Source organism: Lipophrys pholis, assembly GCF_963383615.2.
Source record: "Lipophrys pholis genome assembly, chromosome: 12".
Lineage (NCBI taxonomy): Eukaryota > Metazoa > Chordata > Actinopteri > Blenniiformes > Blenniidae > Lipophrys > Lipophrys pholis.
The window spans coordinates 6463653-6487664 of NC_137641.1; the positions used below are offsets into that span (position 1 = coordinate 6463653).

Here is a 24012-nt window from a genome sequence, read left to right on the forward strand (position 1 = left end):
ATGAAGTTCAGTCCATTATCAGCAATATTAATATTGAATTATGATGAATATATAATAGAGTGTGCAGCCCCGTCATGCTTTTCATTCAGTACCTTAATCAATCAGGCCTTTAGTTGACTTTTATACAAAGTAACAGACCAGCTGTTAAATATGCTTACAATGTGGACAGCTGGTAGCAGTGATCAGTATAAACAACATGATTTAAAACTAATTATTCAGGACCCTATAATATTACAGTGCACTTTTGGAGTAAAACCTAGTTTCACAGTGGTTGGCAACCTCTGTTCTACACTATCAAGCATCATTTAGGTCTTAAAAGGGGATTTTAAAAACAGATAAAATCATGATGGTGTTTTACAAAAAGCTTACGAATAGCAAGTCCAGTGAAGGACTGGGACAGAAAGAAGGCAAAACTAGGAGAAGACAGAAAAGTCAAGAAGGCTTTGAATCATTTATTCCACAGAGAACAGAGGAGGACGGAGAAACGGGTTTACGTGAACAAAGGAAACCAGCAGACACACAGCAGAGACTGGATTACTGTAAGAGCAGCCAGTCTTGTAACACACAGGAGAGCGGCTCGCAGCACATTCTGTTTTCTAAAGTCTTCCAGCCCAGCGGACTGCTGTGGAAAGGTGGACAACAGCAGCCAGGCAGAGAAGAGAAGAGTTCAGACAGCAAGACAGCCAGGAGGGCCGGCGCTGGAGTGAAACAGAGAGCGTCTACAGGGTAGTCATGTCGTTCAGGGCCAGGTCCAGCTCCTCGCTCAGGGCTTTGCCCTTTAGCTTCTGAGCATAGACTTCGTCTGGAGGAGGAGGATACACACACACACACACACACACACACACACACACACGCACACACACACACACACACACACGCACACACGCACACACGCACACACACGCACACGATGGCACAGAAAGGGAAAAGATTGAGACGGAAAGCCAATAGAAAATAGAAAAAAGAAAGTACAGAACAAAAAGACTAATTCTGAATACATTCACACTTCAGTGCTGTCAGTTACGTCACATCAACCGGTCACACCAGGAGGTGTTGTGTGAGCATTTCTATTCAATTAGTTTGAAGGAAAAAATGGAGGGAACATTGAACTACTGTATTAGTAACAGTTACAGATTATAAATTAAGACTCTTATGCTCGAATAAAAATGAAGTTAAAAGCCTCTCACAAGCATGAGAAGATTTAAAACACCCCCCCCCACCCCCCCACCCCCCCACACACACACACACACACACACACACACACACACACACACACACACACACACACACACACACACACACACACACACACTTTCAAAACCTTTTGTTTACTATATCTCACCAAACATGAGTCACAGCTGAAGCATGCAAGCGTTAGCTGGAAGCTCCATCAGCCCAACGCTTTAATCGCTGTGGTCTATAGATACGTGCAGAGTTAATATCGTGTAGTGAAGGAGAGCAACACGCAGCACCCCTGTTTACAAAACATGTCAGCTACCACAGGATCGGTTTTAGGAAAGACTTTAGAAATCGAACTCTATCTGTGGGTGTGACCCGTTGTGGTCAGCCAGAAGATTTAGAAGATGTTCCACAGATTGATTACAGATCGTGCAGCAGATAAACAGGTAAGGTTGAGAGTTCAGAGGGTCCTGAGATAATCACAGCTTTTCTCTCTCAAATGCAGGATTACACAAACTGCAAACGATACCGCAAGACCGCATCCTTTGTATACAGGTACATCGCAAAAAATTATAATATCATGAAAATTTTCAATATTTTATGTCAGTCATTTCAGAAAGTCCATCCCAGATATGATCTAGGCTCATGACAGAGTGAAATAGTTCAAGCCGTTATTTCTTGAAACTTTGATGATGATGGCTTACAGATAATGAAAACCCCAAATTCAGTGTCTCAGAAAATTTGAATATTACATAAGATGAAGAAAAAAAGGATATTTTAAACAAAAATATAAGGCTTCTGAAAAGTATGTTCATTTCTCTGCACTCAGTACTTGGTTGGGCTCCTTTAGCATGAAGTACTGCGTCTTAGCGGCGTGGCCTGGAGCCCTCAACCTGTGGCACTGCTCAGGTGTAATGAAGCTTTGATCGCAGCCTTCAGGTCATCTGCATTGTTGGTCTGGTGTCTCTCACCGTCCTCTTGACAAGAGTCAGAGATTCTCTCTGGGGTTCAGCTCAGGTCAGTCTGCTGGCCAGTCCAGCGCAGTAACACCAGGGTCATTGAACCAGCTTCTGGTACCTTTGGCAGTGTGGGCAGGTACCAAGTCCTGCTGGAAAATGAACTCAGCATCTCCATAAAGCTTGTCAGCAGAAGGAAGCATGGAGAGCTCTAAAGTTTCCTGCTGGATGCTGCGTTGACTGTGGACTTCAGAAGACCCAGTGGACGGACAGCAGCAGAGGACATGGCAGGACAAATCATCAGACTGAGGAAACCTCACTCTGGACTTCAAGCAAGGTGGATTCTGAGCCTCTCCTCTCTTCCTCCACACTCTGGGACCTGGAGTTCCAAATGATATGGAAAATGTACTTTCATGTGAAAAAAGGACTTTGGACCACTGGGCAACAGTCCATTCTTTTCCTCCACAGTCCAAGGTAAGACGCTTCTGACCTGGTCTCTTGTTCAGGACTGTCTTGACACCAGGAAGCCACATTAGGATCCCATGTCTAGGACTGGTCAGTGCCTAGTGGCTCTTGATGCGCTGACTCCAGCCTCAGTCCGTCCTTGTCAAGCATTTTGCTGGACAGTCCTCTCCAGGCTGCACTCCTCCATTTTGCTGCTGCACCTTTTCTTACCTCACTTTTTCCTTCCACTCCACTTTCTCTGAACATGCTTGGATCCAGCACTCTGTGAACAAGCAGCTTCTTTATCAAGGATCTTTTGTGGCTGACCCTCCTTATGGACGGTGTCAATGACTGTCTTCTGGACATCTGTCCAGTCAGCAGTCTTCCCCATGATTGTGTCGCCTACTGACCCAGACTGAGACCATTTAAAGGCTCAGGAAACCTTTGCAGGTGTTTTGAGTTCATTAGCTGATCAGGGTGTGACACCAGGACTTTCCAAAACTCAACTTTTCCACAATATTCAAATTTTCAGAGACACTGAATTTTGGGTTTTCACTATCTGAAATCCATAGTCATCAACATTTCAAGAAATAAAGGCTTGAACTATTTCACTCCATATGTCATGAACCTATATCATATATGGGATTGACTTTCTGAAATGAGTGAGAAAAAATATTGAACATTTTCATGATATTCAAATGTTTTGAGATGTACCTGAACACATACAAATATGATACCATCAACTTCAAATAACAAGGTACAAGTAACCAGTACAGTATTCATCACTTAATGTTGAATAGAATAGAATAGAATGGGAAATTAAAAATGTATTTATTTTCTGGACTACAAGTCACACGTGTCAAAAAATGTGTGATGAAAAGTAAACAAAATTGCGTACAGTAAACAAATATTGTTTTTCCTTTTACCAGGTGTTTTGATTTTAGCCCACCATTTGTTTTCTTCATTGCTGCCGCTGTTTCTGTTTTCTGCTGTACATTTTTATAATTTTTACTTTAAATACTGCTGTGTAGATCTTTCTTGCCTTGTCCATCAAATGATGTCAACGTGGACATTTTTCTGCACGACTGTAGTAGTTTTCTGTTGTCATACAGTGACATCTTGTGGTCACAGGTGGTATGTACTGTATATGTTGCTATATATGTTTCTTCTTAATAAGCCACATGATCAGCAAAACAACAAAAAGGTGCAAATTACAGTGTTGAAAATACAGTACATAAACACTTCTGAGTAACTACAAGCTTACTGCAACAAAACCTGTAATCATAACGTCTTATGTCCAAAACAATATCTTCACCACCAACTATTTAATGCTCTCAGCGGGGATTTTTCACTCACTTTCACTCGAAGGGAAACGCTTTGTCTGCTCTGAAGTTGATTTGTACGGTTAAGTGAAGCAGATTGAGATGTGGTCGAGAATGTCGCATTTTGAAGGCGATTGTAATTATTCTGGTTTGCACAAGTCTGGGTAAGATGATATTTACACTCACACGTGCTATGAGGTTAATAAGAAAAAAAATCAAAGCAACAGCAAAGAGGGTCATTTTCAGTTTTCATCCCTCCGACATGCAGCACAGAGCCAATGCCGTCAGCCTCTTCTGACTGAACTGGTTCGCTCCCTGGTCTGGAAAGTTTCCCCTCAGGGAGAAAGTCAAGCAAGAGGTTTTTTTTTTTACTTTTTAACTTTTTCAGATGGAATCATTGGAGAAAGTTTAAAGCAATTCATATTTAACTAAAACACATATTTCAGGTCTGGATAGTGCTCAATATTTTGGAAATGTCATGGAGATTATTTAGAATTAGTCAATCTAATCTGCAGCTGTTGTTACATGAATGAGTTAATTCATGTAGCAACAGCTGCAGATTAGATCTAATGACCAGATTTCAGAGGGACGGGTGTAACTCGCATGAGAAGAGTTTGTTGCAGCTGTTAGGAGTTGGATGAATGAAACACGACGGTACATTAGTACAAATTAAAACAAAAGACCACAGGTGATTGTTGAATACCTTCCAAGTCATCAATGGTCTTCTCCAGCTTGGCCACAGACCTCTCAGCAAACTCTGCACGGGTCTCAGCCTTGAAACAAACACAGTGTGTGTCAGTGTGTGTGTGTGTGTGTGTGTGTGTGTGTGTGTCAGCATTACAAGATATGTGACAGGAATAGCAGTACTATGAAGGTTGTTTGTGAGAGAAAGGAAACTGACCTCCTTCAGTTTGTCAGTGAGAACATTGATCTCCTCTTCATATTTGTCCTCTTTTTGTGAGTACTGAAACCCAAACACACAAAAGGTTAACATTCCACTTTAGAGACACACACAAACCGGTTTTATCCTTTTATCCTATCTTTATCTAATTTGATCAGCTACTATGTGTTCTTCCTCTCAGTGGCTTTAATAAATTTAAAATGAATTGTTTTATAACGAGGCTTCAAATTTTTTTTAATCTCGTGTTAATTTCCATTGTGATTGACAACATTTCACTAAGTACCTTCTATCAATAATATTGTTTCATTACGATTCATTTTGCTCGGTTTGAACAATCATTCTTAAAGTACCATTTTGATAAAGTATCTTAACTTTTTTTTAAATCTACAAACTTTGACAGTTGTAGAGTGTATCTTCAGATGTCTGATGGACCGGATGCTGTGAGCGCCATGTCACCCAGCGCTGCTTTACAGCTTTAGAAAATCTTACAAATCAGACTGGAGCTAAACTAATCTCCACAGAGGCGTCTTAGTTAAAACCTGCACATGCTTTTAACCATTTAAACATCTACACATTAATCACTCTGGGGTCAACATGAATGATCTGTATTTCCAAAACTATTGAGGGTCTCAGGCCCGTTTTCCTGTGGTGGTCAGATGAGAGAATGAAATTCCTAAGAACTTTGTGGCTTCGCTTTGCAAATGAAAACACAATCAAAGAGCTTATTCTTCCACGATTGTTTGTTTCAGATGCTGCTGATCATCTCAAGATTTCATTCAAATGATTTAATGTTTGAAGTAGCTGAGTGGACGGCACACAGAGCCCCTCAGCACCTACTGTACCTTCTCAGACTGGGCTTCCAGTGACTTCAAGTTGTTGGTGACATTTTTCAACTCTTCCTCAAGGTCACCTGATTTACTGAGCGATTCAGAGAGACGAGAAGCAGAAGAAGAAAAAGGAAAAAGAAAAAAGGCAGTGATTTGAAAGGCAGGGCAGCAGAAGAGATCAAACCTCCGACAGGGACGCGTTTCTGTCTGACAGAGTCCAGGGACCTCGCTATCGTCAGTGCGTACACACAGTTGTGTGCATACGTGACCAACATTCCCATGCAAGGTATATAATTAATCAACCTGTACTTATATTTAGGAACGTGCCTAAATTTAAGCACAACTCTGTCCACGCTTAACATAATCTAGTGGTAGAATTAGGGTTAGGGTTGAAACATGTTTTCAGAGTGTGCTGTTCTGTGTACTGAGTCACTTCTCAGTAGGCAGAGGTGCAGTTAGTTTTTTTTAACCGTGCGTTCCGTCAGGTTCTGTGGGTTACCGTGTCACAAAACCCTTGAAAGAATTCACGTCACATACGGAGTTGCTGGTAGTCCAATGGGAGACATCTCCCCTGTCACGTGGGCGGTTAAGATTCGATTCCCAGTTTATCTAATATTTCATTGATTGGCTCTGTCCCAGTGGGTGTTCAGCCTATTCAGTGACCCACCTATGTCAGTAGGAGGTACCGCTTCCCATTCGCGTGCACACCCAGCTGCTGTCCACTCTGGGACTTTTGGCACAGAGTTTAACGTCAAACCAATTATTTATTTATTTGTTTATTTATTTTCCTGCTGGCAATCTCCCCTCTGACCCTGTAGAATTAACTGTGGTTACCTCATCCCATGCAGCAGTTTACCTGTGGTTGGTTATCTCAACAACCAAAGTACCAAACAATATTTTCTGGTTTGTTTCAACCTCCCTGACAAGTACCTCAATGTCAGTTTCAGAATAGTTCCTCTTTTTTGTGGTCTTTGCCTTGATGATGAAAAGTTAGTTAAAAAACATTTAAAAAGAGACGTGTTATTACCATATATGGTTCATTGGAGGCGTTTCTGATGGTAAGTGACCTTGGAAGTGCACGAGCATGGTGACTAAGAACAAATGGGATTCATCAACGCTGATGACTTATTGATGTGAGAAATGTTTGATAAATACTGAATGTTTTGTACACATTCTAACTTTCATTGGTAAGACAGAATTTAGAACCTTTTCTACGCAATGATGATAAATGAGGCCCCTGGTCTCACTTGCATCTGACTCCAAAGAGGACAGTGAATGACTCAGCAACAGGTTAGGGAGGGTTTCAGAGGGAGGGGAGAGTGAGAAGATAGGTTCTCATCAGTGAAACAGTTTATTGTGACTTGTCAAACATGTCATTTTGCATCGCAGTGGCTCCTAATGTGAGGTCTGGTACAACAATAGGGTGGTGAGACTTTGAGGTTGTGGATTACATATCAAAAAGGTACTTGTAGGATCTTGGGGAGCTCCAATAAAAAAGATTGGGAACCACTTCTGCTTTACAATTGGTGGACTTTTTGTTTTGTCTATAACTCTCATTTAAAATCCTAGAGGCCGATCAGTAAACATAGACTCAACCTCAACAGGTGTAACCTTGTTTCATTAGGTTAGGGTAAGAAAAACATGCAGAATGAAGTTTATTGCTGAAAACAACCTTTTCTACTGGAAAAAACTGCACCAAGTGGAGGTTTTAATGTTAAATGTCCTTTCCTGTTACAGAATCGCATCTCAATGAACATTACATTACTGCTTAACTTGTAATTGTTGTAAAAATGCTGATGCTCAGGGACACTGTATCCAGTGACTTGTACACTCAGAAAGTTATACACATTAAAGGTGCAGTATGTAACATTTAGGTAGTGCCAAGTTTGTGCATTAGATGGCAGTAGTGAGTCCAGTAAAAATGTCTTCTTAGTAGTGTCAGAGTTTGGTTTGGTTTGTTTTTTTAATTAGTAGTTAGTGAGAGCGTCACCCTTCACTATTCAATCTACAGTTTTCTTTCGCTGGAGGAAGCTGGTTAGCTTGGTCACTTCAGTGTCCAGCACAACATATAGACATCAATAGAACTACTTTATGACGATCACCTTTTCTTTATTGGCTAATTATTTAAAAAAATGTAATCATAATATATACTAAAGTTCATTATCGAAGCAGGGACAGTACAATACTGGTCAAAACTTAAAAAAAAAAGAAAAAGTTAATAACCTGTCTTTTTTAAGCAAAGAGTGACTTTTGTTTTGTTTGTTTGAATAAAGAGAAAAGAAGCAGAAAGAGCTGCTTGTGCAGGTAAGACAGCGAGCAGACAGCGGAGGAGCAGCGCAGCAGGTCACAGCTCAGACCTTGTCGAGTCAGTACCTCTTCCTCGCCGCACATCATGGACTTCAAATTCTGGTCCATCAGTTTGAACTCCTCCTCCAGCTCCCGCACCCGGCTGGCAGGGGTTAGTTCGGGAGGTTGTGGAGTAAGTTTGGGGGGGGGCAGCCAAACAACAGCACAAGTCCCACAGAGGCAGTGGTGATGCATTCATGCGTTCAGGACACATTCCATATGAATACAAAGAAAAAATAACAGAAAACACAAGTCCAGGTTTCTGTGTGATTAGTGACATCCAGCAGGATGTGACTCTCACATGACATGGTTTACAGTAACACTTTGAACAAGGACTGACATTACTCAACAACTTAGCAATTATTCTAATCAGACCAAATGAAGCCGTATCACTTTCAGCCATGTAAAACATATTAAGCATATCATACACACAATGAAGCTGTTTTTTATGCTTGTTTTGTGTATTATTTTGTCATAGAAAAACCAAACCAGTACATTAAACAACAATAATTAGTTGTTAACAGAATCATTCTGACATTATTTCCATGCATCATATACAGCTCATATCATTGCATAAACACATGGGAAGTACTAGAGCAGAGCTTCCCCACCTTCAAGTTTGGGCCCCCTATTGGGGGCACAACACATCACTGAGGCTTTTCCTGGTTTGACTTGAAAATATGATTTTCACATGTTGGAGAAAACCAGAATAACACAATCTACAGAGGAGCTGGGTGTGGAAGAGGGGCGATTGGCTTCAGGTGCAGTATCATTGAGAGCCAATCATCCCACTTCCCATTAAAGGAGGAGCCGCCCAGACACCTGGAAGAGGAGGAGGTGAGAGTACCGAGTGCGGGGCAGCCGATACCCAGCTCCCCTGAGAAAGGTGGGGCCTTGGCAGGATGGAGCTGAGGCGGCCCCCGCACATACTAACACTAGCAGTGGCGGCAGCAGCCAGCCCAGGGACGCCTAGGTGCCAGAGTGGCGTTGGCGACCGCCAGGGGAGTGGCGTCGGCGACCGCAGTGGCAGCGGAGGCCAAGGCGGAGCCAAGTGGCCTGTGAGCGGAGGCAGGGCCTGAGAAGGCGTAGACGAGACAGAGGGCAGAGGCCAAGTCCAAGGGGACAGAGGGGACCCAGTGGGCGGAGGCCGAGGCCAAGTCCAAGAGGGTGGAGACAGCCCGGAGGACGGAGACGGCCTTGTGTGTGAACCCGCAGGTGGTAGGCACCTGTGCCATACTGGAAAATTCCCAGTTTGACTTTTATGAGACATGAAAGGCAAACGGGATGGTTTCTGGGGGAAAAGGGTTGGATACCTCTGCCTTAGACTGTGATAACCTCAAAAACTATCAAACACCAGCAAATGTTTCAGATCCCGCGCTCACATAGCAGTGATGTACACAACAACTCCATGTCGGTGTGAATCTTTGTGGTGCAGGTATGGACTTACGCCTCAGCCACCTCAGCACGCTCCTCTGAGCGCTCCAGATCACCCTCCAGGATTACCAGTTTACGTGCTACCTGAGGAGACACACGCACACACACACACACGCACACACACACACGCACACACACACACGCACGCACGCACGCACACACACACACACACACACACACACACAATTTTAACTGTCTTCCAGTAGCTATAGCTATGTAATTTTAAAGCATACAGTAGTTAGAGGGAAATTTCCTTTGGTCTCTATGTATACCTTCCACACAGACATATATATATATACATATATACACCTATCTATCTATCTATCTATCTATCTATCTATCTATCTAGGGTTAGGGTTAGGGTTAGATAGATGGATGTGTATGTATATAGAGATAGATAGATCCGGTGTCAGTTTTTAAAAACATGCAGTGATTTCCACACCTCTTCATATTTGCGGTCAGCCTCCTCAGCGATGTGCTTGGCCTCTTTCAGCTGCATCTCCTGGATCTCCATTTTCTCTTCATCTTTTGATGCTCTGTTTTCTATGACCTTCATTCCTCTGATTGACAGGACAAGAGAAAACACAACTTAGACATAGTAAATCATCTCTTTTTATAGCTTCTTTATCCAGAGAAGGGTCACAGAGGCAGCCTAATACAACTACAGACGGTTTCATCAGTACAATATAATCACAATAACTATATAATAATACGATCACAATAAGTGGCTTATCTACAATATATACTAGGCTATGATCGAAATATTTGAATAACTAATATCAAACCAGATCAATCTCATTTAATATCTCGAGAAAATACCTGCTCTAATGTTAGGATGAAGGTGAAATCTATAAATCTGATTAAGTCAAATCTAAAACTCACTGGCTGGAAGTTTGAAATGTAAACACAACTATCTTTTTTCCAGAAAGAGGGATAATTCAAGAAGAGATACACATGTCATACAACTTGAGTCAAAAAACAGAATATAAAAGTAGTAGAAAAACATTTGAAACAATTATAGTTTCGGTGGAAAATACATATGGATAATATTTTGGACAAAACAGCTTTTAAATACCTAATTCAGGTGTCAGGCTCCTTGCTACATGGATATATAATCAAGCACATACATTTTGTACAATGCTATGCTTTGACTTTGTGGCAGCAGTTTGGGAAAATCACAAAATGAGCCGGAGTGGACAGAGGAAGTTCCAGAAAGGGACTTGTTATAGCTGCAAATTAGGGATTGTAATTTCATATTAAAGAGGATTTTGTTTTAATACAATGCGAAAACAGTCCCTGTTGGTGTAATGGTCAGGCTGGATATTTCTGTCCATGTCAGGGCTGGCAGGGCCCGATAGGCATTAAAACTGGAAGCAGCGTTGAACTGGTCCTTGAATCCCTGCTGGTCAGCGATTGGAAGTATGTCCCCCGGGTGGCGCTGCGACTGACAGTGTATTTTGGCCAATGGATGTGATAAGGACCGACTGTGATCATACATGTAAAGTTTCAAGCTGAGTGGAGCATGTACAGGCTGGCTATGCAGCACTTTCTGTACATCCACCAGATGGCGCTATCCCTGCGGGTGTATATGGGTCTATGGAATTCATCAGGGCAGGAGGCTGCTCACACAGATTAAAGCATGTCTAGGCTGCTGTTTAGGTCTCCTGAACAGGAAACTGAAATCGTGAACATGGAGAAAATAACGCCATAACAAATACAAAGAAAAATAGAAAATAATGAGATATTTCAAAGTAGAGATTGGGTAAGCTTATCAACACTGAACTGTGTCTAACGTAGAAATAATCTGAGGATGAAGCAGGTCTACATGGTGACATTTAAACGCAATTCAGAAAGAATTGCAATAAAACTATGTGGAAGAAAGCCTTATTGAGAACTTTTGTTCTGCTTGCAGATGGAAGGTGTATGAATGAAATCCACAAACTCCAAGCTATGGAAGACAGAGGGAGATTTACTAGTTGAGGCTTTTTATGGCTGGATTTGCAATACGAGAAGATATTTTGAATATCATCATTCTAGATATTATGACCGTGCAGTGACACGGTGGTTAGAGCTCTCACCTCACAGCAAGAAGGTTGTGGGTTCAAATACAGTGAGTGTGTGGGTGAGTGTGTGTGTTTCCTCCAGTACTCTGGATTCCCCCACTGAACAAAAAACATGCACCGGGTGTCCCTGAGAAAGACCCACGGCCCCCCCGGCTCTCCAGGACACACTTGTAAAAGAGATTATTGATCTCAATGTGGTTCTCCTGGCTAAATAAAAAAAAAAAAAAGATTCTACACTTGGCCAGGGGAAAACTGGCACATGAAGTGAATTTGATGCAGTGGCAGAATAGTTTGTTCCTTTACTGTATACAGTAAATTCTTCTGTTGTTTTGTACGTATGTGCAACTTTGTGTTGGTTGGGATGTACACTGGACATTGTTTTTGTTGTAAAGATTAGATGTATGATACTGTGTAACTGTGTGCTCTATAATAACGATATTCTAAAATATTTCACAACACACTTTTATGTATGTACTGTCTGTACAAAGTGTAACACGGAACAAAAAACAAAAGCCTAAGTCATTATGATGAATGGAGAAGAAGTGTTTTCCATTTAACAAAATGTTTTCCATTGAGCACATCAGTGTTCAACTGGTTCTTATAAATGTCTACTCATATGATGGTTTGTGTGACATTTAAAACAAAATATTCTTTTCAGAAGAGATAGCATTGTTTTCATTGCAAAGGGTTGAGCGGTTTTTCCCATTGTGTGTGTGTGTGTGTGTGTGTGTGTGTGTGTGTGTGTGTGTGTGTGTGTGTGTGTGTGTGTGTGTTTTTTAATTTATGTGTAGGATTCTGTGAGTACGAAGCATGCTTTCAGGAAATGTGTGTAAACAATAAAAACACCTGTAATTTCTATGATGTTGATTGTTGTATTTATGATTCATCACTTATATTGTTATTACTTGTTCACTTACAGAATTTTAAATTTGTGGTAGGGGCATTCATATTGCATTTCAGAGTTTTGGGGATTGATTTGTAATTTGTTAAGTAAATTTACATGTTGTCCATTTCTTTTGTAAGTGTAGGTCAACCACCGATAGGGCGCCACACTGGGTGGGGCCGGCTCTGGTGATTAGTTAAAGGAGACACTGCCTGGTCTTGGTAAGTCAGTGTGTACATGGTGTGTTCAGGTTTTCGATGGGTGGGCCTGATGCCCCTCACCTCTCGCTCTCGTCTGCAGCTTTCTCTGCCTCCTCTAGCTTCTGCAGAGCAGTGGCCAGCCTCTCCTGAGCTCTGTCCAACTCCTCCTCCACCAGCTGGATGCGCCTGTTTAGAGACGCTACTTCTGCCTCAGCCTGTACACACACACACACACACACACACATACACACACACACACACACGCACACACACACACACACACACACACACAAACACATACAAATTCTCAATTACAACAAACCAAAATACACAGTACTTAAAACACAAGTAATACACAATAAACAATGTCGTTAAATCAAATTTACTACCGCGGCAATTTATATGATGTACATTTTGTGTTACAGTGTTTTTATAATCCATCACTGCCTACAGAAGAACATGAACGACATCAGGCTGGAGAACCTTTCTCTGGAGCTCCAGGATCAATTTCTCCCTTTATTAACAGGCCTTACTTGATGGTGGGCTGCATACACAGCAAGCGGAGATGGTCACACTATCACAGCCATTATTAAACGTTCATAAGTGCAATCAGACGGCAGATTCATCATATCAGCAGTGATCAACATGTACTGACATCCACCAGGAGCCTCCTATCTGGTCTGACCCAGACTAATATGTAGTCCTTATCGGAATAATTCGTGGACAGGAGAATTTTATTCCACAATGATTTTGTTCCAGATATGTAACTCACAGTAATGTCTACACTTTCTTTTGAAATCACAAAAAAATTGACCAGAAAAAAAAGATATTTTTTTAATAGTTTTCCGTTTATATCTCCTCTGTATTTCACTTTTGGTGAAACTCGCTAAGTTTACATGGCACCAAGCAGTTTATTTTTGATATTTGTCTCTGATAAATTAAACTACAGAAACTGAGTTTATCTGATATTTGTCTCTGTTGTTGAACCTCCATGACATTGGTAGCAAGAAGCCGATGTGCCAGACCCGGCCCGGCCCGGCCCGGCCCGGCCCGGCGGCTCTCGGACGGTTACCCTGTCCCGGGCCTGCCTCTCCATGTCGGTCTCGCCCTGCAGCAGCTCGGCTCGCTCCTCCGCTTCGTCCGCCAGCTGTTGCAGGCTCTGGATTTTCCTCCTCACCGCGTCTATGGAGGTAAAATTTGCCATGCTGTGGAGATTTGGGTCCCGGCCACTTAGCCAGTCACTACGTTTCCATGGCAACCACGTAAGACCGGAAGCTGTTATCGCCGTTTCTGGTTGAGGGTTTTCAAAGTAAAACTTGCACCTTTGAAACCTCACATTTAAGATGATTGGACGGCAATCACCGGCTTTTAATGGAGTACTGAAGAATATCTTTTCTCTAATTTGTTACCACAAATAATTTGCAGAGCCAATCAATAATGGCTGTATGAAAATGGGCTTTAGCGTGAACTGACAGCATCAAATTCTCCCAGAGTCGACATGATTGAACATCAGCAAGTCAGGAATAAATAGAAATGCTTGCCACTGATACTGGCATTCAGTAAGCTGCTGTCACACTGATTCCCAAAGTTTAAAGCAGGCTCCCTCTGTGTAAGGCTTTCGACACCCTTTTTGATTTACAAGTATATTACAGTGGAGACAAACAGGAGTGGCCACAAATTCTTACCAAGATACAAAACAGGGAGCCTAAAAATATAAGTTTCCCAGGTCTGTTCAAGAGTCTAAGTTATAAAAATGTGTTTTAATCCTTAATTTTCTCTGAGAAGAACTGATCCTTCAGTAAATCTGTAAACTGCTCTGCAGGGATTCTCCGTGTGTGTGATTGGTCAGACACTACAAGCTCCGCCCCTTTCATGTAAACACACGTAGGTCTGGGTTGAACTGGTGAGTTGATAACCTGCTTCATAGTAACTGTTATCAGGATCACACGTGTCTGGATCCGTCAACCAGGAACCAGAGAGAGATCCTGGATGTGTTGATCACGGTTGGTAGTCCAGGCCCCAGCTGGAATCCCTGAGTCAGATATAATTCATTTCGGAGTGAAGTTAGCAGTGGAAGCATAAACAAATTGATGCACAGCTCCCATTCTTTTCCATCTTTGGTAACATTGCGGTGGCGCTGAACGAGGAGGTCCGGCTGTGTTCAGGACAAATCCATGAAGCCTGCGTCTCACACACACATTTTCTACTATAATTGGTCAAAAATGCTGTGACTCATCATTCCAGAAAACCTTCAAAGCATAAATATTGACCTTGGTCCTCACAGCGAATTCTGTCCCTCTTAAGAATACTATGCAGACTTTTGTAGATTTAAGGGAAAGTTAGAATAGGAAGAATTTGTACTGTCCACAGTGCTTTTCCTTTGCGTTTGCACAGTGTGAGGAGGTCCTTGTGGGAGTTGTTACAATATCTGTAGTACACCTACTGTAGCAGCGGCAGCATCTGTATATTTGAGTGCAACATGATCACTTGAGAAATTAAATCCTCTCCATCAACCTCCCGAGACTGATTGGAATAGTGAGCATGTCCCTCAATGTGCTGACAAGTTTTATGGTTTGTAGGCAGAATCTGATGCTCCACGGGACATATATTTAATACTGTCTGTGCTGCTGCTGTCACCAATCAAACTACTCAACAGCTGCTTCTTCTGCCAGCTCTGCTAAGGCTCAGGAGGTTTAGCACAAAAAAGGGAATGATTATTGCATGGGTACAACATGACAGCATGATGAATTTGGATAATATGAAACCTCCTCCCGCTTCAAACACAGAGAATGCTCACAACTAAATTTACAACTCTTGGACTCATTGAAGTTTCGAGTCAATAAACAGTTCCAGAACCACGGTGGCGCGAAACATCAATTGGGCTTTCTTCACTTACGTCTGTGGCCTTTTTCTCGGCCTGCTCCAGCTTCTCCTGGGCATCCTTTAGCGACTCTGAGTATTTGTCCAGCTCATCTTCCACTCCTTTCAGCTTCTTCTGCAGACCCAGCAGCTCCTCTTCCAGCTACACGGCACAACATCAAGAGGAAGTTACAACTTTGAAGAATTTAAAAAAAAGGATAAAAATCAATCCTATTTATTGTTCTGATTATGTGTGCCTGTGCCATATCTGTATTCATCCGTTAATTTCAATCATCAGAATCACCACATTTGTGTATTTCATTGTCAAATGCAGGGCAGAGATTTGAAGTGAGGGAGCTACAAGCACAAATAGATTTGGTTTAATCCTTGAACTAAACTCGTCTATTGATTTTTCTCACTGTTTGTCATCATCAGCATATTTGTGGATGTTTTTCTTGAATTTCCCTCATTTTCAAAAGTCTTCATAGGAGGTAACCCCACAGGGTGGGCGAGGCTGTTATGGAGCCCAGAGGGCGCTGACATTGGTCCCCATCTGAAGGACCGTCTGCATCAATGCCAAAGTGAAGAGTCCTCCCAATGGGCCTAATTTTGGTTGTGTGTACTAGAAAGAGGGCTTTCCAGAGACGGCTGACATTTGGCCCAGATTATTGATTTCAACAACTTGAAACCCCTTCAGACAGGAAGAACAGAAATCTCTATCGGAATGGGCGCCTTGCTTGCCGTTAGCGGCGCCGAGCTGAAGCAAGTGAAGCAGATAACACACAGATACGAACATTTATTGAGCCTTTCCTTTACATTCTCTCTTGGAACAACCAATAATTAGCAATTTAAACATAGTAGAGAGTCCTAGGAATGTCCACATTTTAACAAAAGACTGAAATTAATCCAAAACCTTCCAGTCAATAGTTTCAAATAAAAAAAAAAAACATAAATGGAATAATTGCCAATCATGTCATAATTGTGGCTGTTTTGAATGTATTGAGACCAATAACATAATAAAATCGGAAAAGATTTTTTTTAAACATTTTTTTTTTTTTAATCATAATTGAGTTTTTTTTAATTAGTTTGTTTCCTCAATGAATGGACATGACAGCCATGCGTCCACTATTTCTATTGATGATGATAAAACTGCACAACACCTGCAAAAAATATATATTTTATTTCAAAGAAATGTAGGATTGTTTATATATCATTACATTATTGGGTGTCGTTTGGATTTTTTAATAATCGCTATGTAATAACTTATTGACAACATTTTATTGTGATAATGGGTCAAATATCTTATTGTATTATGGTATTTATTACATTGAAGACCTTTGACTGGACGGTTTGAATTTCATTTCAGTCATTTGCTAAAATATAGCTTTTCCTAAGATTCCTTATCGTATTTAGATTGATCAGATTATTACATGCTTCATGTCTGTTCAGTGTGAATCATGAAGAAGAAATGTACCGGTCCAACAGTTATTCATCACATTTAGATGGATTCTTGTTCACATCTAACCTACAATAGTCCAACAATCATCTAATAGTCAGACTGAAACTCGCTGAGTGGATTAATGAGCTCTTTTTAATTTGATCCCACAGAAATAATAATAATAAATTAATATAAATGCAACCATCACAGTGTTTGTTCTTTTCATGACGAGACAAGGCCTTTTTATTTTGCTTTCTGAGTGACTCATTTCCAAAGATTGTTTCGGCAGGTTTCCACATACAACAACAGGACTATAAAAAGCCGATGGCGAATGACAGTGATGTAGCCCGATGACAGTGTGTCCAGAACAAATGTCCTCCTTCACGGCCATGTAAGGCTTCCCACCCACAAATAGCATTGGGTGGTTTTCATCCTCCAGCCTTCAGACCAGCAGCCTTGACTCTCTCTATCAGCACCGACCATCGAGGGGAGGTCGGGGGGGGGGGGGGGGGGGGCACAGAAATAGACATGACAGTGCTCATCAAGATATTATGAATTAATTGCCTCGCTTGCGTTTCCGGTGTTCATGGTTATGGTAAACATATAGAATTTCACCGTCATCAGACAAAAAACTGCAAATGAAGCGCTGGCAGCAGTCGCTTGTGAAACCCAAATGATTGTCGCGCTGAAATTCTCTGATTGGTTGGTTGATGGAGTCCAGATCTCCACCCTCTGGATTTATGTCTTAATCCTTCACACATTTTTGTCATATTTTCCACCAGACATTTGCTTTTACCCCTCCCCCCGCCCCCCGCCCCCATGGGGGCTGTCAAGGTGCAGGGTCGGGTGGGGAGCTCAGCTTAGATGTGCTGAGTTGCGGGACTTCTGACTCTCCACTGAGAGCATGGCGGGATGTCCACTCAGTGACTCCAATGTGTTCTGTGACACCCTGGTTTACATATGGTTATTGCAAATAAAGGAGATCCTCGGGAAACAATCAAGACTAAAGCAACAAAGGATTATTACGAATCATCAATTTAGATTATAGATTAAAGATCAGGCTAGATAACCTTCCTAAAGTGAACTCAGGGGAGGTGAGAATGTTTAAGTGCCCCGTTCAACCTCATATGTACTCTATCAACATATCTTTTGATCCTGATATTTTCACTGAGGCAAGCAAGTTCGCCTGCTACAATCTGTACTCATATTTCATAAGCTGTTATTTTTATTCATATGCTGCTGAGACAGGGCGAGCCATCAAACAACATTTTATATTGATTTATCTTCTACCTGCAAGAGGCTGGGGATGCAGAACCGCCCCTCATCATGGAAAGAATAAATAAAATGAACAAATACCGTATATTAAATAGTCATATTTATCCAATAGTTTGAACCATAAATCCCTTTTCCATTTAACTTATCCTATTTTGATTGTCTTTTTTAATTAAAAATCGCTCTTCATATTTTCTGTTCTTTCTTTCTTTCCCCCTTGTTCTGCTCGGCAGCTTGGGAAAACAAGCTTATGTGATTGAGAGCCTTCCGGTGTCAGAAGAGTTTTTTGCTGCTTCCCAAAATCACACTCCTGACGGGTCCAAATCAGTCGGTACGCTCAATAGAAAGCTGAAACATTTTCAATACTTTCTGTGGTGATAGGTCAAACACACTGTGTTTACCTGTATTCACATCAATTTGACTTTGTAGCAACCATATGCACTATTGCATTTCTGAATATTGCAGCCATTCTATTTTCAAAATATTATTTAAAATCTTCTTCGGTAATCAAATAAAATGGTGAAATATTTCAATATGATGAATTTGCTTTACAGTGTACCAACGTTTGATAAAGAAACTTTCCGAATGAAAAAATTTTACAAATAAATTAGAATCAAAATATAAATTCAGTTTACATGATTACATTTTAAGCGCACTCTCTCTGGTGGCGCCGTGCAACAGGGTTGAACCAGGGTGTGCCGCTCCGGCACGCCCTGCACAGTGGGACTGAGGCTCAAGGAGCTGCAGCAGAGGGACGAAGGAGCCGCATGCAGCTCCAGAGCTGCGAGTTGCCAACCCGTGATGTAGGGGAAATGATCAGGAAACACTCCATTAACTTCCATATGCAGATGATACACAAATGTAAATCTGAAACCAGATGATACTGATCAACTTGTCAAACTAGAAGCTTGTCTAAAGACATAAAAGCATTTTCTGCTTCTGAACTCAGACAAAACTGAAGTTATTATATTTGGCCCAAAACATCGGAGAGAGAAATTCTCTAAACATCTGGTAAAACGTCCAGTACCACTGTGAGGAACCTGGGAGTTACTTTTGACCAGGGCTGATCCTTCAACTCCCACATTAAACAAGTCTGCAGGACTGCCTTTGTCACCGGCGTGATATTTCTAAAATCAGGAAACTGCTGACTCGGAGTGACGCTGAAAAACTAATCCAGACATTTGTAACTCCTAGAGTAGACGATTGTAACTCTCTATTATCAGGGTGAAACATTATCTGCTTAAAAAGTATTGAATTGATTGAAAATGCTGCTGCAGGAGCGATGACATCACTCCAATATGAGCTTGGTTTACTGACGGTTACTGTGTAACCAGAATAATTATGGGATATTATGATACTTTTCTATATAGTTTGAAATGTGATTGAAGTCTCTTTGTGACATATTGCTGCCAATCTATTGGATCAGTATTGATGATGTACTAATAAAAACATTATGAAATGTAAATAGCAAAAACACTGGACAGTTTCCAGGTCTGAAATCTGGAAAATGCCTCATGATGGTTTAACTTTACATTTCAATTTGAATTGATCAGAGCAGGTTGATGTAGTCAAATATAAATGTCCCTGGATTAAAGGGTAAAGAAGACACTTTTACACTGTATGAAAACCATTATTGGTTAGGATTTCTATTTTTTTAGCCTTGGTAGTCAGTGTGGTGCCTGAACGTTCATTGAATGATCGATCATAAAGGCGTTAATAATCTGGCAACAACAGCTAGAATATAATCTTAAGTAAAAAGCCAATAATCAGACATGAGGGTCACAATAATGCAGTAAAAATGAGATTTTAACGGAAAGCAGAGGCTCTGAATTGAAGCACAATAGTTAGATTTGACATTTAGAACCCTAGTCAGTTTCTCTGATTTCTAAAATCCCTCCTCAGTCATCAGTTAACCGATCAGCCACAACATTATGAACACTCACAGGTGAAGGTTATAACACGGATGGTCTCTTCACACCGGCTCCAAGACGGATTTCAGTGAGTGTATCAAAGATATCGGCTCTTGCAGTTGGTGTTCAGTATCTATGTATGTGTAGTGATAGAGAAATTACTAGGACTTTTTATAACTTGTGTTTCTCGCCCTAGTTCACCACACAGACAGGTTAGTGTCCAGGAGGACCAGGACAGCTCAGAAAAATATAAAAGTTTGTTACAATAAAACAAGACGAAATCTAAACAGTAAAAGAGGAACAATAGATGGCCAGGGCTATACAGTAGCCGACCAACGGGTTAAAAATGTGCAAAAGTGCAAAAGTACGTTCTGTTAAAACAGACTGATAGGGAGACCGTAGAATAAAACTGTAATGGACCCAACACACTAAAAGACCACTGCACACATTTAAAAGTCACCAATGATAAAAGAACACACCAAACAGTCACTAAATAAAAAGTCCACAACTCCCGGGCAGCTATTACTCGGACTACACAATGCCCATTATACTGTATATTGCACCGAGGCCGTTAAGATAAAACCCCAGAAGAAATCAAAACAAGGGAATAGGTAAATGAAAAGGCCTATTCAAATGAACTCATGAGGTAGGAAATCACTGTGACAGTCATTGCACTTGTAAACAGTCCTTCAAGTTGTTTAATTTATATTCACACCAGCAGTGTGCTTAGTGTCATAATGACTTTGGGTACGTCCCAATTGTCCCTCCTATCTCCTGATCTATCGACTTTTCCTGAACTCAGGAAGTGTTTTGTGTGGCGGCCATGATAAGGACGGTCAGAATTCTCAATGAGCAAAGGAAAGTAGGCTTGTTGCTTCCTTTAGAACCTCCTTTAGCTTAGAACCACTGATGCATCCTTTCACAAAGGAGGCGAGCTCAGAGCCCCACAATTCCTTGCAGTGACAACATTTAAAGGGACCCGCTCATCTGAGCGTTCAGGGAAACTCATGTTGTCAGAAAAGGGAGCAGATCATGTAAGTTACCAACGTAATAATCTGCCTTGAACAACTTTAAATCATATAAAACCCAAATGTGCTTTTTGTCGTCCATTTTCAGAAACTTGTAGTTCTTTAAGACTCCCCAGAGCCCTAAAGCCATCCCGGTTTATGCTTCCTCTCTACCTGTGGAGACTCCCCAGGGTCCTTTTAGACGCAGGGTGGACCGGTTTTCGCGCGGTCCGATTGAAAAGTTGTGGTAGGTACGGAAAGAACCCGCAACCACCGGGTATGATTTTCCGTCACCCCTCCTTTGAGGTACCAAGCACAGAGGTTAGGGTTTGTGAGTAGGAGCTACAACGCAGCCGTCTGCTGATTGGTAGTGACGATTGTCACTCTCCACCTTGGCCGCAACATTTAGATATTTCATCGGCCGTAAATCCTCCGTTGTCGTTTACATACGCGGCTTTGTGCTCACTGGTTGATTTGTTAACTGGGTTCATTGAAACGTCGGCGCGCGACACAACATGGCGGTCTTCTAGCGAGGAGCAGACGCTCCTCTCAGGAACAGGAGGAGGAGATTCAACAGGAGCCGGACGCTGCGATGAGAAGGTTTAACCTGAGTCACAGAGAACAACTTGGACGGCCGCCTCCGTGTCCTTCACTGGACGTGTCTCCGAGTCGTTCACACTCCCGCCTACATTTTTACCGTACTTTCTGTGGTGGGACCGCGCGACAGAGTTGGGCCTGGGCGCGCTTTGCCGCCCCGAACTGCGCGGTGGAACCGCGGCTACAGCCATCCCCCGTTACATTTGGAAAATGATGGAGCAGAAGAGCAGTTGAAGCTGAAACTGCTGCAGATTTAAAAGCTGCTGCTGGTAGAGAATGTCAGAATATACATGGCAGGAAAGCTTGTTTATGACGAGAAAAACGTAGGACCAAGACACTACTTGGTTATAATGATGAGTGATGTAACTGAAGCCAAAAGAATCAGATATTAGAGACTCCTGAAGAAATGTTTCTAATATTTATGTTTCTTACGAACAATCTGTTTCAATTCTGTTTGAAATTCCAAAACGCTATTGATGTTATTTCAGAAACAAAGTCTGAGGAAGTATGTTATATCGTGTCACTATTCTATTAATTGTTGCCACAAAGAGAAACTGCAGGTGGAAAGAGTGAAAGTACCACTCTCCAGAAATGTTCATGTTATTTACTATTGTATCATGGATGTAAGACATTCAATTAAAAACTAAATACTGACACGATGCACAGATAAAGAGATAAGTGGACGGTGGAAACACAGAGTTTCACTGCTCGTTAATCTGCACCGACCTGGAGCTGACGGTGACCTCTGGGGCCACAGGAATAAATCCTTCAGGCATTCAAACACAACACCTGAGAATTGCAGCTCTTTATTACCTTATTAACTTATCACACAGATCTGCAGAAACATCTCATTGCATTTTTGTTCAGTTTTCATGAATTGGCACAGTAGCACTGCACTCTGCTAAAATAATCGGCGCCTGTATATCATTGTAGTCATCCAATATGAGCAGGAAGACATCTGTAGGTTTGGGTCTTAAAGTGATCTGCAGAGGAAAACAACCCAAATATATGGCTGAAGCTTATTGACCCGTTAACATAATAATTCTAATATTGCTAATTTTAATACACTAGAGGTAAAGCAATAAAAAACACATGTAGACAATGGCTGGTTCTTATATTTTTGATTATGTGGCCGATGTTCCCAGATTGGGAGACCAGCTGATAAATGTTTGCAAAATAACTTGTCAAAGTCCAAACTTGCACATGAAAGTGGTGTTTGAAATGTGTCCAGTTTAGTGATGAAATTATACTTGATGGCTTTAGTTGTTTTCTTTGGAACTGACTTCAAGTTGATGTGACACTGTATGTATGTTGACACGATTAATGCTTTCAGTCTCCCACTGTTCTTAAAGTTGTAAAGACAAACTGGGAGTCCTGGAAGAGATTGTGTGCACCCCCCCCCCCCCCCCCCACCGAACAACCCAACATAATTAAGTCTGTGAGGGTTTACAGGAAGAGACAAAATGATCTGTGCTTACTTCCACAACATGCTTCAATACAAAACATGTCGTTTTCTTTCAAACCTGGTGTCTACGAACACTGTTTCCATATAATACTGATAACTCTCTTTGTCAATTTGCAACTGATGAACTATAAAAGTGTCGAACAAAAACCACTTTTCACCCTCCCCAGCCTGAAACTCCAGCTGTTTGATGATGTCCAACGTGTGACAGTGATCCAGAGTGAATAGGCAGCACTGTGTGAGATGTCATGCAGACTCTGAGCAGATGGAGGTGTGGTGCAGCTTCTTCCCCTCTACCTGTTTGCATTTGTCCTCTGCTCCCTTCTTGTCCACCTCAGCCTGCTCTGCGCGGTCTATGGCATTCTCCTTATCCAGCTTCAGCATCTGCATTTTCTTTTTGATGGCCTCCATGTTTGCTCCGGTTGTGGGGTCTGATCAGGGGCAGAAGCAGACAGAGACAGAGACGGGGACACCGGTGGTCTGAGAGAGAGAGACTGAGGGAGAGTCCGAGCAGCTCTGGGGTGGAATAGCAGCTGCACCACCCACACACCGCTTTTCCTCCGGCGTGGATCCAGGAGGGCAGTTGTCCATATTTAGGCAGTGAGAGCTCTCTCTCTCTCTCTCTCTGTGTGTGTGTGTGTGTGTGTGTGTGTGTGTTGAGGGGGGGTCCACTAATAAATCATTATGGAATCATAAATCAAAATACCTTTTCTTGTTGTTAAGGTAAGGCAAGGCAAATTTATTTAGAGCACCAGGGCAATCCACAGTGCTTTTCAAAGAAATAAAAAAAAAAAGTAAAGAAATGCAGAAAAACTTTACAAAGACATAAGAAATATATTAATAAAAGAAACACATTAAAGCTTTAGAAGAAATGAAAGAAATGCATTAAAACAAATGATAAAGAAAAGTAGA

The 24012-nt window shown here is 41.6% G+C and overlaps 1 protein-coding gene across 1 annotated transcript; it reads right to left on the reverse strand.

Annotated features, from left to right (window-relative positions):
• Window positions 1-426: 426 nt before the first annotated feature.
• tpm2 (tropomyosin 2 (beta)) lies at window positions 427-23747 on the reverse strand. The gene is made up of 9 exons (XM_080476889.1): window positions 23398-23747; window positions 15452-15577; window positions 12637-12770; window positions 9852-9969; window positions 9423-9493; window positions 5645-5720; window positions 4803-4865; window positions 4605-4674; window positions 427-802 (listed from the first exon to the last, which is right to left on the reverse strand). Exons 1-9 carry the CDS (start codon window positions 23509-23511, stop codon window positions 720-722), a joined length of 855 nt encoding a protein of 284 aa, XP_080333015.1. The 5' UTR covers window positions 23512-23747; the 3' UTR covers window positions 427-719.
• Window positions 23748-24012: the final 265 nt, after the last annotated feature.

Excerpts from the sequence above, each read along its gene's own strand:
- tpm2 (XM_080476889.1), bottom strand. The coding sequence starts at position 23,511 with ATGGAGGCCATCAAAAAGAAAATGCAGATGCTGAAGCTGGATAAGGAG. Across the intron at positions 15,578-23,397 it reads CAGAGGACAAATGCAAACAG|CTGGAAGAGGAGCTGCTGGG; the intron begins GTAGAGGGGAAG and ends TGTGCCGTGTAG. Across the intron at positions 803-4,604 it reads GACCATTGATGACTTGGAAG|ACGAAGTCTATGCTCAGAAG; the intron begins GTATTCAACAAT and ends CTCCTCCTCCAG.